The sequence below is a fragment of the Acaromyces ingoldii genome (assembly GCF_003144295.1).
Source record: "Acaromyces ingoldii strain MCA 4198 unplaced genomic scaffold FA10scaffold_3, whole genome shotgun sequence".
NCBI classification, from domain to species: Eukaryota; Fungi; Basidiomycota; class Exobasidiomycetes; order Exobasidiales; family Cryptobasidiaceae; genus Acaromyces; species Acaromyces ingoldii.
Genome location: NW_020290249.1, coordinates 2,334,411 through 2,348,550, shown reverse-complemented (window position 1 = coordinate 2,348,550; position 14,140 = coordinate 2,334,411). Strand labels below are relative to the sequence as shown.

General features: G+C 59.2%; 6 protein-coding genes across 6 annotated transcripts; 2 read left to right on the top strand and 4 right to left on the bottom strand.

Annotated features, from left to right (window-relative positions):
* Window positions 1-22: 22 nt before the first annotated feature.
* On the bottom strand, window positions 23-2,571 carry FA10DRAFT_241652 (acetyl-CoA synthetase-like protein). Its single transcript, XM_025519259.1, has 4 exons — window positions 1,076-2,571; window positions 991-998; window positions 514-925; window positions 23-447 (listed from the first exon to the last, which is right to left on the bottom strand). The coding sequence occupies exons 1-4, from the start codon at window positions 2,444-2,446 to the stop codon at window positions 67-69; spliced, it is 2,172 nt and encodes a 723-aa protein (XP_025377948.1). The 5' UTR covers window positions 2,447-2,571; the 3' UTR covers window positions 23-66.
* A 316-nt stretch (window positions 2,572-2,887) lies between these two features.
* Window positions 2,888-4,145, bottom strand: FA10DRAFT_252351 (NAD(P)-binding protein). The gene is made up of 2 exons (XM_025519647.1): window positions 3,470-4,145; window positions 2,888-3,396 (listed from the first exon to the last, which is right to left on the bottom strand). The coding sequence occupies exons 1-2, from the start codon at window positions 4,081-4,083 to the stop codon at window positions 2,952-2,954; spliced, it is 1,059 nt and encodes a 352-aa protein (XP_025377947.1). The 5' UTR covers window positions 4,084-4,145; the 3' UTR covers window positions 2,888-2,951.
* A 362-nt stretch (window positions 4,146-4,507) lies between these two features.
* Window positions 4,508-6,916, bottom strand: FA10DRAFT_286427 (hypothetical protein; the record flags this gene model as incomplete). The annotated part of the gene is made up of 1 exon (XM_025524072.1): window positions 4,508-6,916. The coding sequence occupies one exon, from the start codon at window positions 6,914-6,916 to the stop codon at window positions 4,508-4,510; it is 2,409 nt and encodes an 802-aa protein (XP_025377946.1).
* Window positions 6,917-7,112: 196 nt separating this feature from the next.
* Window positions 7,113-9,207, top strand: FA10DRAFT_267188 (hypothetical protein). Its single transcript, XM_025521810.1, has 2 exons — window positions 7,113-7,644; window positions 7,714-9,207. Exons 1-2 carry the CDS (start codon window positions 7,249-7,251, stop codon window positions 9,043-9,045), a joined length of 1,728 nt encoding a protein of 575 aa, XP_025377945.1. The 5' UTR covers window positions 7,113-7,248; the 3' UTR covers window positions 9,046-9,207.
* A 34-nt stretch (window positions 9,208-9,241) lies between these two features.
* On the bottom strand, window positions 9,242-10,669 carry FA10DRAFT_279790 (glycoside hydrolase; the record flags this gene model as incomplete). The annotated part of the gene is made up of 2 exons (XM_025523568.1): window positions 9,242-9,322; window positions 9,389-10,669. The coding sequence occupies 2 exons, from the start codon at window positions 10,667-10,669 to the stop codon at window positions 9,242-9,244; spliced, it is 1,362 nt and encodes a 453-aa protein (XP_025377944.1).
* Window positions 10,670-11,890: 1,221 nt separating this feature from the next.
* On the top strand, window positions 11,891-13,552 carry FA10DRAFT_267186 (hypothetical protein). Its single transcript, XM_025521809.1, has 4 exons — window positions 11,891-12,366; window positions 12,444-12,790; window positions 12,871-13,233; window positions 13,294-13,552. Exons 1-4 carry the CDS (start codon window positions 12,321-12,323, stop codon window positions 13,513-13,515), a joined length of 978 nt encoding a protein of 325 aa, XP_025377943.1. The 5' UTR covers window positions 11,891-12,320; the 3' UTR covers window positions 13,516-13,552.
* The last annotated feature ends 588 nt before the right edge of the window (window positions 13,553-14,140 follow it).

Below are 14,140 nucleotides of genomic sequence, written 5' to 3'. Positions count from 1 at the left end.
ACAAAGTGTACAGTACATCTTTCCGAATCGCAAACACTAATCATTGCACGGTGTCTGTGTAAAGTCTTACAGCTTCGCCTTCGAGCGGCGGGAGTTAAAGTATGTTTCAATCTTTGCGATGTTATCTGCCAGGCAATCGCGATCCTCAATCGTAGGTGGGATCGGCAGCGTCTTTTCGTCGTTTGCTTTTCCATCGGCTGCATTCTCGACGATCGCTCGCACCGTCTTTCGGAGCGTCTTACCGGAGCGAGTCTTTGGGAGCTTGTTCGTAGCGACCAAGCCGCCGAGCGTCGCGATTGGTCCAATCTCTTGGCGGATGTGGTCGTTGATGGACTTGAGCATGGCCGCGACTTCATCGCCCTTGCTGCCCGTGTTGCTCTGCGAAGAGACGACGAGCGCAAATGGCTGGTGACCCTTTGTCTGATCTGGAGCCCCCACGACGCAACACTGTGTACAGATGGAGAGCGCTCTTCAGTGGGCGAGTACAAAAAGGAGCGTCACAGCGAGTCTCACCTCGACGACATCCTTGTGACCCGTAACGACCTGCTCGATCAGTCCCGTCCCCAGCCGGTGGCCGGCGACATTGATAATGTCGTCGCTGCGCGCCAGGATCGTCACGTAGCCCTGATCGTCGAGCACGGCGGCGTCGCCCGTGTCGAACCACTCTCCCTTTCCCTTGAAGCGGTCAAAGTAGCTCGACTGGAAGCCCTTTGCATTGTTCCATAGCCCGCCCAGGGCGCTGGGCGCGAGCGGACGCGCCAGAACGAGGTTGCCCATCGTGCCTTGGGGCACCGGACGGCCTTCGTCGTCGACGACTTGGACGTTCATGCCGACCTGCGGGAGACCGGCTGAGCCAGGTCGCGACGGGAGGGCGCCCCAAGCGCTGCCGAGCATGAGCGCAGTGATAGGGCTGCCCGACTCGGTGCTGTATTGTAACATGTCAGCGAAAGAGATCGACAAAGGCAGATTCAGGCGTTCTTTCTCTCTCACCTCCAGTACTTTTTTCGAGAGAAGGGATGAATGGACATGTCAGTCGGAGAGTGGGCAAGGGCAGATACGGACTGAAAACACTCACGTTGTCGTTCACACTCGCACCAGGAGCACCGAGCTCCTTGAAGAGCTTGGCATAGGCCTCGACGATCTGCGGCTCGCTGCGCTCTCCAGCGAGGAAGAGTGTTCTGAGCGTTCGCAGGCTCACCATGGGGGCGCGCATCATGGCGCCCGTAGGATCCAGGCCCCGCACCGCTCGCAAGGCAGTTGGGGCAGTGAAGAGGTGGGTGACGCCGAGCGACGAAATTGTCCGCCAGAGAATGCCGGCATCGGGCGTCACGGGTTTACCTTCAAAGATGACGGTCGCAGCGCCAAGGAAGAGAGGTGCATAGAGGATATAAGAGTGTCCGACGACCCAGCCGAGGTCGCTGGCGCAGAGCATCGTGTCGTTTGGCGTCATGCCAAACGTGTGCTCGATGCTGTAGCGCAGCTGCACGGCGTGGCCGCCACTGAGACGGACCACGCCCTTTGGTGTGCCCGTGGTGCCGCTCGTGTAGAGGGTGTAGACGGGCTCTTCTGAGCCGACCGGGTGGCAGGACCAGCACTTGTCGCGGCCGTCTTTGCCCTGCCTCGTCAGCTCGCACTCGTCATCCCAGTCCCACTCGGGCACCCCTCCGGGGCCCGAGGCACCCTGCTTGGCGACCGTCTCCGGTGTATGGCCGCGGATCGTGTGTCGCCGCAAAAAGAGGAGACCAGAGGCGGGCTTGTGTTCGCTGAAACGCAGCGCCTCATCGACGAGGGGCTTGTACGCAACGGGGCCCTTTGGCTCGAGGCCGCAGCTGGCAGCAATGACGAGCTTCGCCTTGGCGTCCTGGATCCGCTTGGCGAGTTCGCGCGGGGCGAAGCCGCCAAAGACGACGCTGTGGATGGCGCCGATGCGTGCGCAGGCGAGCATGGCCAGCGCCGTCTCGGGGATCATGGGCATGTAGATGGTCACGACATCGCCCTTGCGCACGCCCCTGGCCTTGAGGACGCCGCTGAGCGTCTGCACAGTTTCAAGCGCCTGGCCATAGGTGATGGCACGGTACTGGTGCGTCTGAAAGGGCAGCGGGCTGACGTGGTGGAAGGCAATCTTTTCGGCACGGCGTGCGTCAAAGGGCAGGTGCGGGCTCAGCGGCGAGGGGGTCAGAGGAGGTGCGCCGGCGTGGGCGGGAGGGTAGACATGGCGGTCGAGGGCGTTGAAGCAGGTGTTGAGCTTCGCACCGGGGAACCAGCTTCGGCCCTGCTCGTCGAGGTAGGGCGACGACGACGACGACGACGAGAGCTTGCCATAGGCCACCGTGGGTGGTTCGTGCCAGTGGATATCCCGAGCGGCACGGAGCCAGAATGCCTCTGGCTCGTCGATCGACTGCACATGAATCGCCTGCTGCGGGTGCAAAGGGGGAGTGACGGTCATACTTTTTCCTTGGGCAGTGTCGGCAACTAAGGAGGAAGAAGAGCGAAAGATAAGGTCAAGAGAGAAGGGAGTAAACGTGAGGCCAGAAAGAAGAGGAGGGGTGGGGCCCAGCCTGTGGAGGAGTGCCTTCCAAAGTGCGGGGAGCTAGCGAATAAGCTTCCATCTTAGCCTCGGTCGAGGGGTGGCGTGACCGACGTTGCGCTTTACCCGGGCGGTCGCGACCAGGCTCGTTAAGCCGACATTCCTGGCCAGTTAATTAACCGCAGCTGAAATCCTCTTCTTTCACTATAGGGATGCATGGGAAGGTGCATCGACATGAGCCCAACAAAGCAGCGATGGATCTGTACACTCGCTTGGACTCGCTGGCAGAACGAGCAGAAGTCTGCCATCTTCAAATTCGACTCATGCGGTGGCTTGCCGTGACTTGCTTCTATCTACATTCTGATTCCTACTAGCAATAGACTGCTAGCCATTTAGGACAGAGAAGGGGACTGCAGCAAGGTATCTACTTCCAGCCCTTTTCAAGCGCAAGGAGGCCGTCGAGGGTCTCGTCGAGCGTCGTCTTCCAGTCTCTGAACTTAATCCCGAGCTCCTGTTGCGCCGGCGTCGTGTCGAGCTTGGCGAGGGCCGTCTCTGGGTCCTTGTCCTGGGCGTCCTTCCAGCCCTTTGGCAGGCGGTCCGCCAGCTCTGGGCGGGTCTGGCTGATGTGCTCGCAGGCCATCTTCCAGTAAAAGGCGCCGCCGCAGAGCAGGTATCGGTGCAGCGGCACGGGCTCGCGCGGGTAGGCGAGCCACTGGACGTGGGCGTCGGCGACGTCGCGCGCGTGGCAGAAGAGCGGCAGGCGGTCGTCGGGCAGCGAGTCGAGGCGGCTGATGAGCCGGTAGATGGCCATGGCCGACGTGTTGAGCGACGAGACGTCCTTGATGCCCGGCTGGATCGGCGGACCATAGCTGGAGGAGACATGTTTTTGGTTGGTCAGTGAGAGACTGGAAAAAATTAAGCATTGAGCGAGGTGCTACTCACATCATGGGCGGGTTGAATGTCGAGACGACAAATTGTGGCTTTTCCTGCTCGACAAAGTCCCAGGCGGCCTTGTCGGCAATCTTCTTGCTGGCAGAGTAGGCCCTTGCGCCGGCGCCGCCAAACTTGACGGCATCCTCCCACCCCTCGGGGTTCCAGTCGCGCTCCGTGTAAGTAAAGCCGGGCCGGTTGGGCCCGCCCTTGTTGAAGTCTGTCACGGCCGCGAAACTCGAGGTGATGGCGATGCGCTTGACCGACGGCTGCTGCTTGGCGTAGCGGAGCACGTTGAGCGTGCCTTCGAGCGCAGGCCGGAGCAGCTCGGCCTCGACGTCGTGCACGTCGAGCTGGTAGGGGCTGGCGGTGTGCGCGACGAGGTCGACGCCGCGCAGCGCCTCGCTCAGATCCGAGCTCTCGGTCGCCTTGACCTCGACGAACTCGACGCGTGTGCGCTCCTGCTCGGGCAAGCGGGCCAGGACGGCGTCGCGCTTGGCGAGGCTGCGGAGCGTGCCGCGGATCCGGTACTGCTCCGGCGAGGCCAGCAGGCTGTCGACGACGAACTGGGCAAAGAAGCCGCTGATGCCCGTCACGAGCACGAGGGGTCCCGTCTTGCTGCTCATTGTCGGCGGGGTAATATTTGTGTCGATGTGGTCCTGGTGGTCGTAGCCGGAGAGCGCCGTAGTCGGGTAGATCTGGGTGGAGGGAGAGCAAGAAGAAGGCCCGCGTCGAATCAACCTTATGGCCGGGGCCGCGGACGAGCACAGGCCAAGTGGAGGGGCCGCCGGCTCTTTCGGACAGAAGCGCGCGTTCCCAATCTACTCCGGCGCTCTGAGGCCCTCGTCGCCTTCGAGTGAGAAGCACGACGCAGTATAATAGCCCTCCAGCGATGTAGGATCGTCTTGGAGAATGTTCATCATCATCATTAGAGCCGGAAAGCAGGTATATAAAAGACTGAATAAACATTAGAGTGAAGAAAGCAGGTATATAAAAGACTGAATAAACATTAGAGTGAATATTGTCACGGTTACCCCCAGGAAAGAGCGGTCACGAAATCTCGGCGAGGACGGCCCGCTGCCACACGGTGAGCTGGGCAAGCAAAAAGGTGCACATGTCCCTCTCGCCCGACAGCGCCTCGACCTCTGCCCTGGCAGCCGACGAGGCCAGCCCCCACGCCATCGTCGCCCGGCAGACGAGGGCTTCTTGCAGGCGTCGTTCAGTGAGCTGGCTGGCCTCCACCTGTTGCACCTTCTTTCGGTCCACTTCGGCCCTGTATGCGACCGACTTGGCCCTCTCTTCCGACAGCGCCTGGTCACCCGCCTCGAGCTGTCCTCGAAGTGTGTTCAGAGATGAGGCATCTCTCTGCGCAGCGTCGCGCTCCCTCTCGACCGCTTCCGTGTGCTGGCGCAGACGCCGCACCTCCTCAACGAGCCTCTCGTTTTCCTCTCGCAGCCCCTTCTGCTTCTCGTCCACTTTGGGAACCTTGCCTTGTCCGGTGAGATCCTCGCCACGCTTGGTCTTCTTCTCCCGCTCTTCCACGCGTCTTGTCTCCTTGGCATCGTGCCAGTCGAGCTCGTCCACCTTCATGAGGCCCTCGTCGTCCTCCTCGCCCTCGAGCAGCAGCGACTCGTCCTCGACCGAGGCAAGCCCAGCGCTTCGCTCCAGCGTCAGTTTCGCCAGCGTCACATCGAGACCTACGCTTTCTTTCATCCTGTTTCTCTGTTGAGGTTCTTGCTGCTGCTGCTGCTGCTGCTGCGACGGTGGCAACGAAGGCGGCGACGAAGACGACTCCTTCTTCCGCTGCCTCGCCTCCTCGCTGGGCGACATGCTGAACGACGGCTCATCGTCGTCGTCGTCACGCTCCGACCTGGCGGGCGTCGACGGCAGTGAATGCCGACGCCGGTCACGGACTGAGCCCGACTGATCACGCCAACCGCGCCACTTTGCAGCCTCCTCCTCCTCTTCTTCCGGGCTGTGCTCTCCCTGCGTGACCATGGCCTTCATCTCTGCCGCGCCCAGGTTGGCCTTGTTGGCCATGGCGACATAGTCGCGCTGGAGCGCCGCTTCGGCGTCGTCGACGCTGCTGTTCCCGTGGCCCTCTTCTTTCTCCGCCTCTGTCTCTTTCTGCTTCTGCTCGAGCAGATGGCTGATCCGGCGCATGCCTCGCTGGCGCGCTTCGGGCGTGGGCAGCGCCGGCATCCTGCGGTTGCTGCTTGAAGTGGAAGTGGCCGACGACGATGACGACGATGATGATGATGATTGTGACGGCATGGCGCCTCTCTGCTTCTGCGACTTGATGCGATTGACCGATGCGTGGGCAATTGAGGGCCCTCGAATCAGGGGCGACTCTTCGGGCACCGTGGCCGCTGCCTCCTTCATCTTTTCGAACAAGACCGGCGTCGAGGCGACCGAAGGCATCATCGATCGAGAGCGCCCCACCGCGCCGCCAGTCTCCCAGGCCTTTGCGCGGTCCTTGACGCTGCTTCCTCCTGCGCCTGCTTGTCCTCCTCCCCTGCTGCCTCCTCCTCCTCCTCCTCCTCCTCCTCCTCCTGGCGTTACGTCTCGCCTCGAGGCAGAGGACGAGGCAGACGAGGGCGTCGCTGGGCCCGTCCTCGCCCCTCGTTGGACCGTCGACGAGGCAGGCATCGAAAGGCGCGGCGCACGGTGCATCTTGAAGCTGCTCGGCGGCTCCTTGCTCGCCTGTGCCGTGGCCCTCCTCTTCGTCAGTGGGTCTCCCTCGGTGTGATCGTCTCTCGAGGCCTGCTGCTGCTGCTGCTGAGACGGCGACACGCGCTTGGACGGGTTCGAGAGGAGCGATGTGGTGCGCGGTCGGGCAATGGTGGCGCGCAACGAGTTGCTGATCGGCAGCCTGGTCGATGTGCCCGTCGGTGGCGCGAGGAGCGCCTGAGTGTGGCCAACAGTCTCGCTACGACTCATCTTGGCGTGGCCCGGCAGGGGGGACGCTGGCCCACGACTGCCTCGACTCGTGCGAGAAGGCTGAGATGCTGCTTCCTGTGGTATTCCAGCAGAAGACTGGCGAGCGAGAAGGCCGAACTCGTCACATTCTTCGCTGGGAGTGTGTTCGTAGGGTGACGACGACGACGACTCTCGCCGCTTTCCAAGAGAGCTGGTAGTCGTTGCCACTTGCGTCTTTGAGCGTGTCGACATTGACATTGACATCGACATCGACATTGACGTGCTCAGGGGCACCTTGCTCCGATGGGCGCGCATGGGCGATGCCGCGGGGCTGGTTGTCGTCGAGGCTGGCTGCATCGACGCGCGCGGTCTTGCTGATGATGAAGTCGATCGGCGATCAAATGGCTGGCGAAAGGAGAATGTGGCCGACGTAGGGGGGTTCTGGCTTTTTCCTGTCCCCCTTGCTCCGGCTGCCGTCGCCGAAGACGCCGCCGCTGGTCTGGGCGACTGACTGCCCCTCGCCGTCTCTTCGGGCGTCATTTGTCCACTGCCCCCTTTTTACTACAAGTTAGGAGAAAGGCGACGAGACGAGCTCTATTTTGGTGTTGGTTCCTTCTAGCCCCGCTAAGAGTTCGCTCGCTCCCGTTCCGAATTAATTCTTTTTATTTTCCTAACCCTCGCTGCTGGGATGCGCCCGCGCTCGCGGGCGCGAGAACGCACGTGTATTTCTGGGGCCCACGGCGTCGACCCCCCGACCACATCCATCAGTCGCCGCTGCCGACGTTTGACATTCGACGACAAAGGGGAGAGATTTAGTCCGGATTTCCACTGCGATTTCTGCCCGCGTGCACCACGCCAGGACAACGACGACAATGCAGTCGCCCATGGCTGGTGGTGCGACTGTGCAGTCGCCGATGGCCATGTCATCCCACGCGCCAGGCACGCCCGCCTCGCTGGGCTCCCAGACGCCTCGCCTGGGCCATGGCAGGACAATGACGCCTCAGACATCCATGTCCAGCTCCACAGCGCCCTACCTCACCCCGGCCGCCTTTCCCGCACCACCACCACAACCACAACCACCACCGCCTGGGCCAAAGATGGGTCCTCCGGGCCCCGTGATGAACAGCAGCCATCCCAACAGCAGCTTCTCGCTTTTATCGACGCAGATGCAGCCCAGCACATCGCACGCCCTCGCTGCGCAGTTCCCCCCTGGATCCGCCCTCAGTCGCTTGCATCAGTACGCTGAAGGGCTTTCAGCAGGGCCGGATGTGAGTGTAATGCCCCTTTTCCCCAAGAATACCACTGGTCAGCTCACCTTTTCCCCCTCCCTCCACCAGCGCCACACCGCCGAGTACTGGCGATCATTTGTCAATGAGTTCTACCTGCCCACGGGCCACATGCATCTTGTCCTGTGGAACCCAACATCACGAGAGCAAAAGGGCTTTGATGTCCCTGCCTCTGTCGTCTCGCGCTGGCTCCAGACCAACTACGTCTCGGGCGTTCGAAGCACCCAGCTGCACCTCGAGAACCCGCGCGAGTACGTGAGCGGCCTCTCGACGTTTCCCATGCCGCCGCGCTCGAGCCGGTTCGTGCACAGCGTGCCGTCGGCCAACGTCACCCACCTGCTCGAGACGACGCGGGCGACGATGAGCATGCACTTTGACAATGGCTGGCAGGTCCAGATGCTCGGCCTCGTCCGCGTGGCCTTTGTGCCCGCCACAAAGGTCGCCCAGTCGCCCTCGCTCCTCCTCTCGACGACGGCCACGCGCCTCGAGACGCAGCTCCGCATCGAGTCCTTTGACTTTCTCGTCCAGTCCCACACCTCGCTCCTGCCCAGCCACTCTGTGCTCCGGTCCGAGATCGAGCAGCCGATTCCGCTTCATGTTGTGAAAGCCATCCTGGCTGCCAATGGCCTTTCTACATCCAATCCCGTTCTTCCCTCTCATTCTCACAAGTTGGCAGAGAATGGCGCACCAGCAAAGGCGGCGACGGCATCCGACGGCAGCAGCAGCAGCAGTAATACTAGCAGCAGCGGCAATGGCAATGGCAATGGCAATGGCGGCGACAGAAGAGACGATGGCAAAAAGGAGGGCGATGGCGGAGCCAAAGATAGAGGAAGCGAGGCAGACAAGGGGAAAAAGGAGACGAGCGACAAGGAGAAAGGGTCAACGAGCGGCGAGGAGGGTAAAGGAGCAGGCGCATTCAGCGTCAAGGTCGACCGGCTCTCGGTGCCGGACAGCCCCGTCAACGAGTATGGCATCACGTTGAGGGCGATGCGATGCCTCGAGATCACAGAGAGCGTGTGCCAGCTGCGGGATCTTATGGACTTTTCGATGCGTGACCGGGCGTCGCAGCAGCTTGGGCCCATCGATGCGCTCAAAAGGCTTGCGCTGCAGTACAAGGACCTGCAGAGCCGCCAGGTCGCGCCTCTCGCAGGCGTGAATAATATGAATGCAGCTGGGCAGGCAGGAGCATCGACAGCGACGACGGGAGCAGGGCAAGGGATCGGGGCAGGGCAGCAGCAGCAGCAAGGATTGTCGAGCAGAGTTAATGGCGACCAGCCGGGGAATTTAGGCGCAGAAGAGAGCAAGTCGGGAGGAGGCGCAGGGGGAGTCAAGCGCAGCCCTGCCCCGACAGCCATGTCGAGCCCCAACAAGAAGGCGCGATGACATCGATCACGCACGCGCACAAACAGAGGAGGAGGAGCAGAAGAGTGTGGGTTAGAATTGTACTGTACGAGTCCTTTCAGCATATATACACCACCATCACCGTTATCACCAACACAACCCAGACTGTTCTTTCTATCGCATCCATTGCAGCAGTACACTTGTATCAACAATATATTGTCGTATTTCTTATTTTTGCTTAGTGACGACCGCTACGTCCTTGTCCTTGACGAGCGTGGGGCTTTCTAAAAGGCGCGCTGATGGGGCGCCGGTCTCGACGCTTGTTCGTGTCGCGACGCATGCCGCGACCGGTTTTAGCACCCCTGCCGTAACCTCGTTCACTTACCTTGCCACGAATCATCCTGCGATCTCTGTCACGACGCATGCCACGGCCCATGCCACGGCCCATGTCACGACCGTTATGTCCGTGGGCGGCGAGGGCGTATACGCCCTCGAGCGCCGTACCGTCCGGGCTGAACATGAGGCTGTTGCTGCACCCCGAGCCCAACGTGGGATTGTCGAGCCAAGCCACCTCCCAGAGACACAGCAAGGGGTTTTCTTTCTGCCCCCTTGTAGCGCGTTTGATCGTCGCCTTTGTCACTCGGATCATGTGCGCCTGCCCCAGTGGCGAGGCGCGTACGTGACGGACGTCAGAGGCAAATTTCGCGCGGGAGGCGCACGCCTGGGGCCAGCCGAACTCGACAATGTTGACGGGCTTACCGTACCTCGCCCTGAGAGCGCGGATCGTGGCGGCGAGGTTTGCCTGCGTCGCCGATGGGTCTTGAGCCGGGTAGAAGCTGAGCCCGATCAGATCAAAGTCCTTGGTCGTCTGCCGACGAGAGAAGGAGGAAGCGAGGAAGAGAGAAAGGAGGCATTGTTGCTCAGTGTTCTTATGACTGGTACGATGGACTCCTAGGGCGTTACCCACGAAGATTCCACTCTCAAGGATCTGCTCGTAGAAAAAGGTCTGAAGCGCTGTGTCCCACGCATTGTGGGTATGGATCAGGATCTTGACCGTCTCATCGACGCCTCGGATCGCTCTGGACGCCGCCTTGAAGATCATGGCAGTATTCTCGGCGCCACGGGGATTGCTCTTTGACAAACGACCGATTTTCCCAAACGGTCCAGGTGTCACCTCATTTCCGATCGAAATGATCTGCGGCGCGACACCGGCTCGGACGAGGGACCGCATGACATGTCCAAAGTAGTCTTGCACGGTCTTCTCAAGCCAACTGACGCCTTCTTCGCGTATCATCGAGGTCCAGACTGCAGGGCCCCTCGTCTGGGCCGGGTCGGTCCATGTGTCGCTGAGGAAGACGTCGAGATAGAGGCGCTTGATACCGGCTGCTTTGGCACGTTTGAACAGACCAATGTTGAAGCCGAGGCTGTAGTCGCCAGAATTTCCCGTTTGCACCCACAGGCGCTGACGGACGGTCATGATGCCTGCATTAACGTAGAGTTCCTCGAGAGGCAGAGTCTGAAGCTCCTGGTCTTTGTACTCATGAGAAGTTGAGCTTAATCCTGCAGAGGACCAGTCGACGCACGGTTCAACGAAAAGAGCAGAGGCGAGCAAGGTGTGGGCCAGCATCAGCAGAAAGAGGAAGAAGTCACGTCGGGCAGAAGACATATTCTCAGAGAGATAGAGGAAGACTCTAGAACACTAGACAGGCGAGGCATGTAGGATTCCTTTTACCCTCTTTTCTGGGGAAGACGAGTCGACAGGCACAAACGGGGGCAGGGTGGAGTAGGATATTGCGTTCAGAGGGCGACTCCGCCCAGGCACAATGAAAACAACGGCGGTTATGCGGGCGTGCGTGCCTTGGCGCGCTGGCCTTTACAAGGACGACTGCCCTCTCCTATGCGTCTCGCGCCATTTGGGCGCAGAGAATCATCGTAATTGCGACGAGCGACGTGTTTGTCAGGACAGCTTTGAATGTGCTATAGTGCCTGCCCATCAGATCGGCGCTTCTCTGTCGTGAGAGACTCGTGGTAAACAAAACAAGCACGGAAGGGGCTTAGGACGCTGCGCCCTGGCCTCGTCAAATACAAGTCGCATGCTTTTTCTTCTCCGATGAAATCACAAACATCTCTTATTTGCTCTTTGGATGGAAGATCTCTATGCCTGAAGCCCCTTGAGCCCTCCTATCCTAAAAGCACACAAGCGAGGACGTCAAGCCAAGCACTGCCCTAAGTTGATGTGTCGATCGAAACCTTAACTAGCTCGTGTACTGCATGTATCGTATCAAATCGAGCAGGCTTCAAAGGTCCCTGCACCTGTCCTCTGGGCGTGCTTCTGTGGGTGCCATGGGATCCCGTGGAGCATACATCACACAACATGGCGGCGTCTTAACTGCTTGCGAGGAAGGAAGAGCGAGAGACGCAAGCTCTCTTCCAAATGTTGATGCTGCAAGAAGTTGCGAACGTGCCTGTCCGTTTGTTGATAATGCGCTTGCAACACCGAACCAAAATCAGAATCCGGAGTCGACAAAAGCGCAGCGGCCCTCGGACGTTCCTAAAACAGTGCTATTCCGCTAGGAGGAATAGAAGTCGATGGGAGAACGGCTGGCAAGACCTAAATCCCAAATAGGAAGCTAAGGCTGACTTTCATGAATCGACGCACCGATAAGCGGATTTTCTGGCGTCTGGGACGTCGATGCCTGGCAAAGCAGCGAATCCCAGCTTCTATAAAGTCCTGCGTCGTCATTTGGCTTCTCACGCGATTTGCAACAAGGCACTTGAGAGAAATGCGACGTTTATTAACGTGCATGCAGGAACGTCACTACTGCCCTAGACCCCCTACTCTAGCCAATAATTATGTTTTACGTACCTAGCGTATGTCCCGAGCGGGAGGAGGCTCACGGACGCTACGGCTGTGCTGCTGATATGCCCATCCTTCTGCAGACTTGACTGCATGACGACATGTTCTTCCCGCGTCCCAATCTCTCAAAAGGCCGACGAGTGGGAAGGGAGATTGTTTTATCAACGACAAACAACCACCTACGTCCCCGTCACGTCGAGCATCATCGATCATGGCTGTGGCCCAGACACCGGAGCATCTGCAGGCCGTCGGCGAGGCGTCCAGAGTTTATGTCACCTGCCTCACTGCGATTCTCTTCTATGACTGGCTCACCACGCTCAGCCAGGAGTCCCGTCTGTTCTGGAAGCCCGTCTTCAGGCCCGCCAAAAACACGCAGCAATGACGACTTGGGTTGTCCGCCCTTGCCTTCTATCTGCCCGTGCGGTACCTCGCGATCGTGCAATTTGCGGTCATCCTGGCAATGATCTGGAGGGAGTGGTCCAAGACGGCCTGCCAGCACATCTACCGTGAGTTGGACCAAGATGAGCCTCTCCTTCCCTTGGTTTGACTGGTGACTGAGAACGTCTCTTTCTTATTCGTGCAGGTTGGGACGCCTTTGTGTCGGCCTTTGTCGTGGGCTCGTGCTCCCTCTTCCTCGCCGTGCGCACGGCCACCATTTGGGCTTGGTCTCGCATCATTGTGATTCCCACCTCGATCCTCTGGCTTGCTGAGGCCGGTCTCATACTCTGGGCAGCATACGACCAAAAGCCAAATGAGACGGTCCCCTTTTGCATTTCCGAGGAGACAAACCAGAACATCGTTGTGCTCTACATTGCACCTCTCGTCTTCGATACGGTCATGGTCATGCTCGTTGTTGCAAAGGCGCTGGAGATTGGGAAAAGATACAACAGCAGCATCGGGCCCACGATGCAATTCCTTCTTCGGGACGGTGTGAGTCTCTTACTCCCTTGTGCCCTCTGCTGTCAGAGGACAAACTAGGTAAAGATAGCTGACAGAGGACACTCCAACAGTTCTTCTACCTGCTGGGCATCTGGACGGTCAATCTCATCGCTGTCATTACCCAAACGCAAAGAATCGACCCCGCAGCACAACCCATCAATGCTTCGCTGGCCACAATTGGCACATCAATATTCTGCTCGCGCCTTGCGCTGGCCACACGCAATCTCCGCTCGCGCTCAGTTGGGACAACCTGGAACCCGCCCTCGCCCAAGGTGCAGCAAGGCGAATCGCCTTCCCCGCCTCCTCAGTTTGATTCTAAGCTCGAGAGTGGTCGACTCGGCCGCAATGGGGTGCGCATCACGACGACGTCCGTCAATGACTCCCGCCAGAGCCTTTCGCACGCGCATGCGGGTGGCCCCACTGCCTTTTCTCTGCCTCGGAAAGAAGTCAGCCAACCGCCCAGCACTCGCTCCCGCTCTTCTTTTAATTCCTCACTGGCATCGTCGCCGCGCATCATGAATGAAATCGGTGCCGCCCACGAAATTCAGCAGGCAAGAGGGACATACAATCGCAGCGCGAGCTCCTACAACCAGACCAATCCATACCTGCTGCCCGAGGATGGCTTACTTGACCGCAATGGCGCCGGTGACGACATCGAAAACCTCGAGTCGCGCCCGTCAACCTCCTCCAGCCACCTTCCTAGGGGTTATTCTTGAACAAGCATTTGTAGTGTAAATGAGAAATGAAAGCAAACGTTTGTCAATGCTGCAGATTTGGTCATTGCTGTGTGTCACTTGTCGGAGCCCCACGGTCACCCTTCACGATCTCACGTTACGTCGGAGTAGCGGGGTGTTTTTTTACCGCCTTTTCGCTGTTCTCCTACAAGGGACTTCCGACGACGGTTACAAAAATGTTTTTTAGGGCTGCACGTTCGGTCTTTTGTCTCCGAAGGTCGAAAAGGAAGTGCCTGGTTGATGGCCTAAGCTTCAGCGCAAGGGGGGACGCAAGAAAAACAAGAAGAATTCTAATCAAGATTTGGAAAATGGTAGTCGCGTTCCAATTGCAGAGGCGCGTGGCGCGAAAAGGGCACGGATTATTGAGGAACACTTTATGGTAATGCCAAGAAAGCTCCTAATTTCCCCGTCTTGTAATAAATTCTCCTGCGCAACCGTTGCATGGAGCCATAGAAATTGCAGCGAGATTTTTCGATGGGGCCACTCACTTCCTTTGCCGTGAGATATACGGCGGCGATTCTTTCTCTTTATTGAAATGCAGCAGGCGTTGCGCGGACCTCATGCATCACCCAGAGTCAAGCGCTTTTTAAAACTCTGCCCTTTCCCT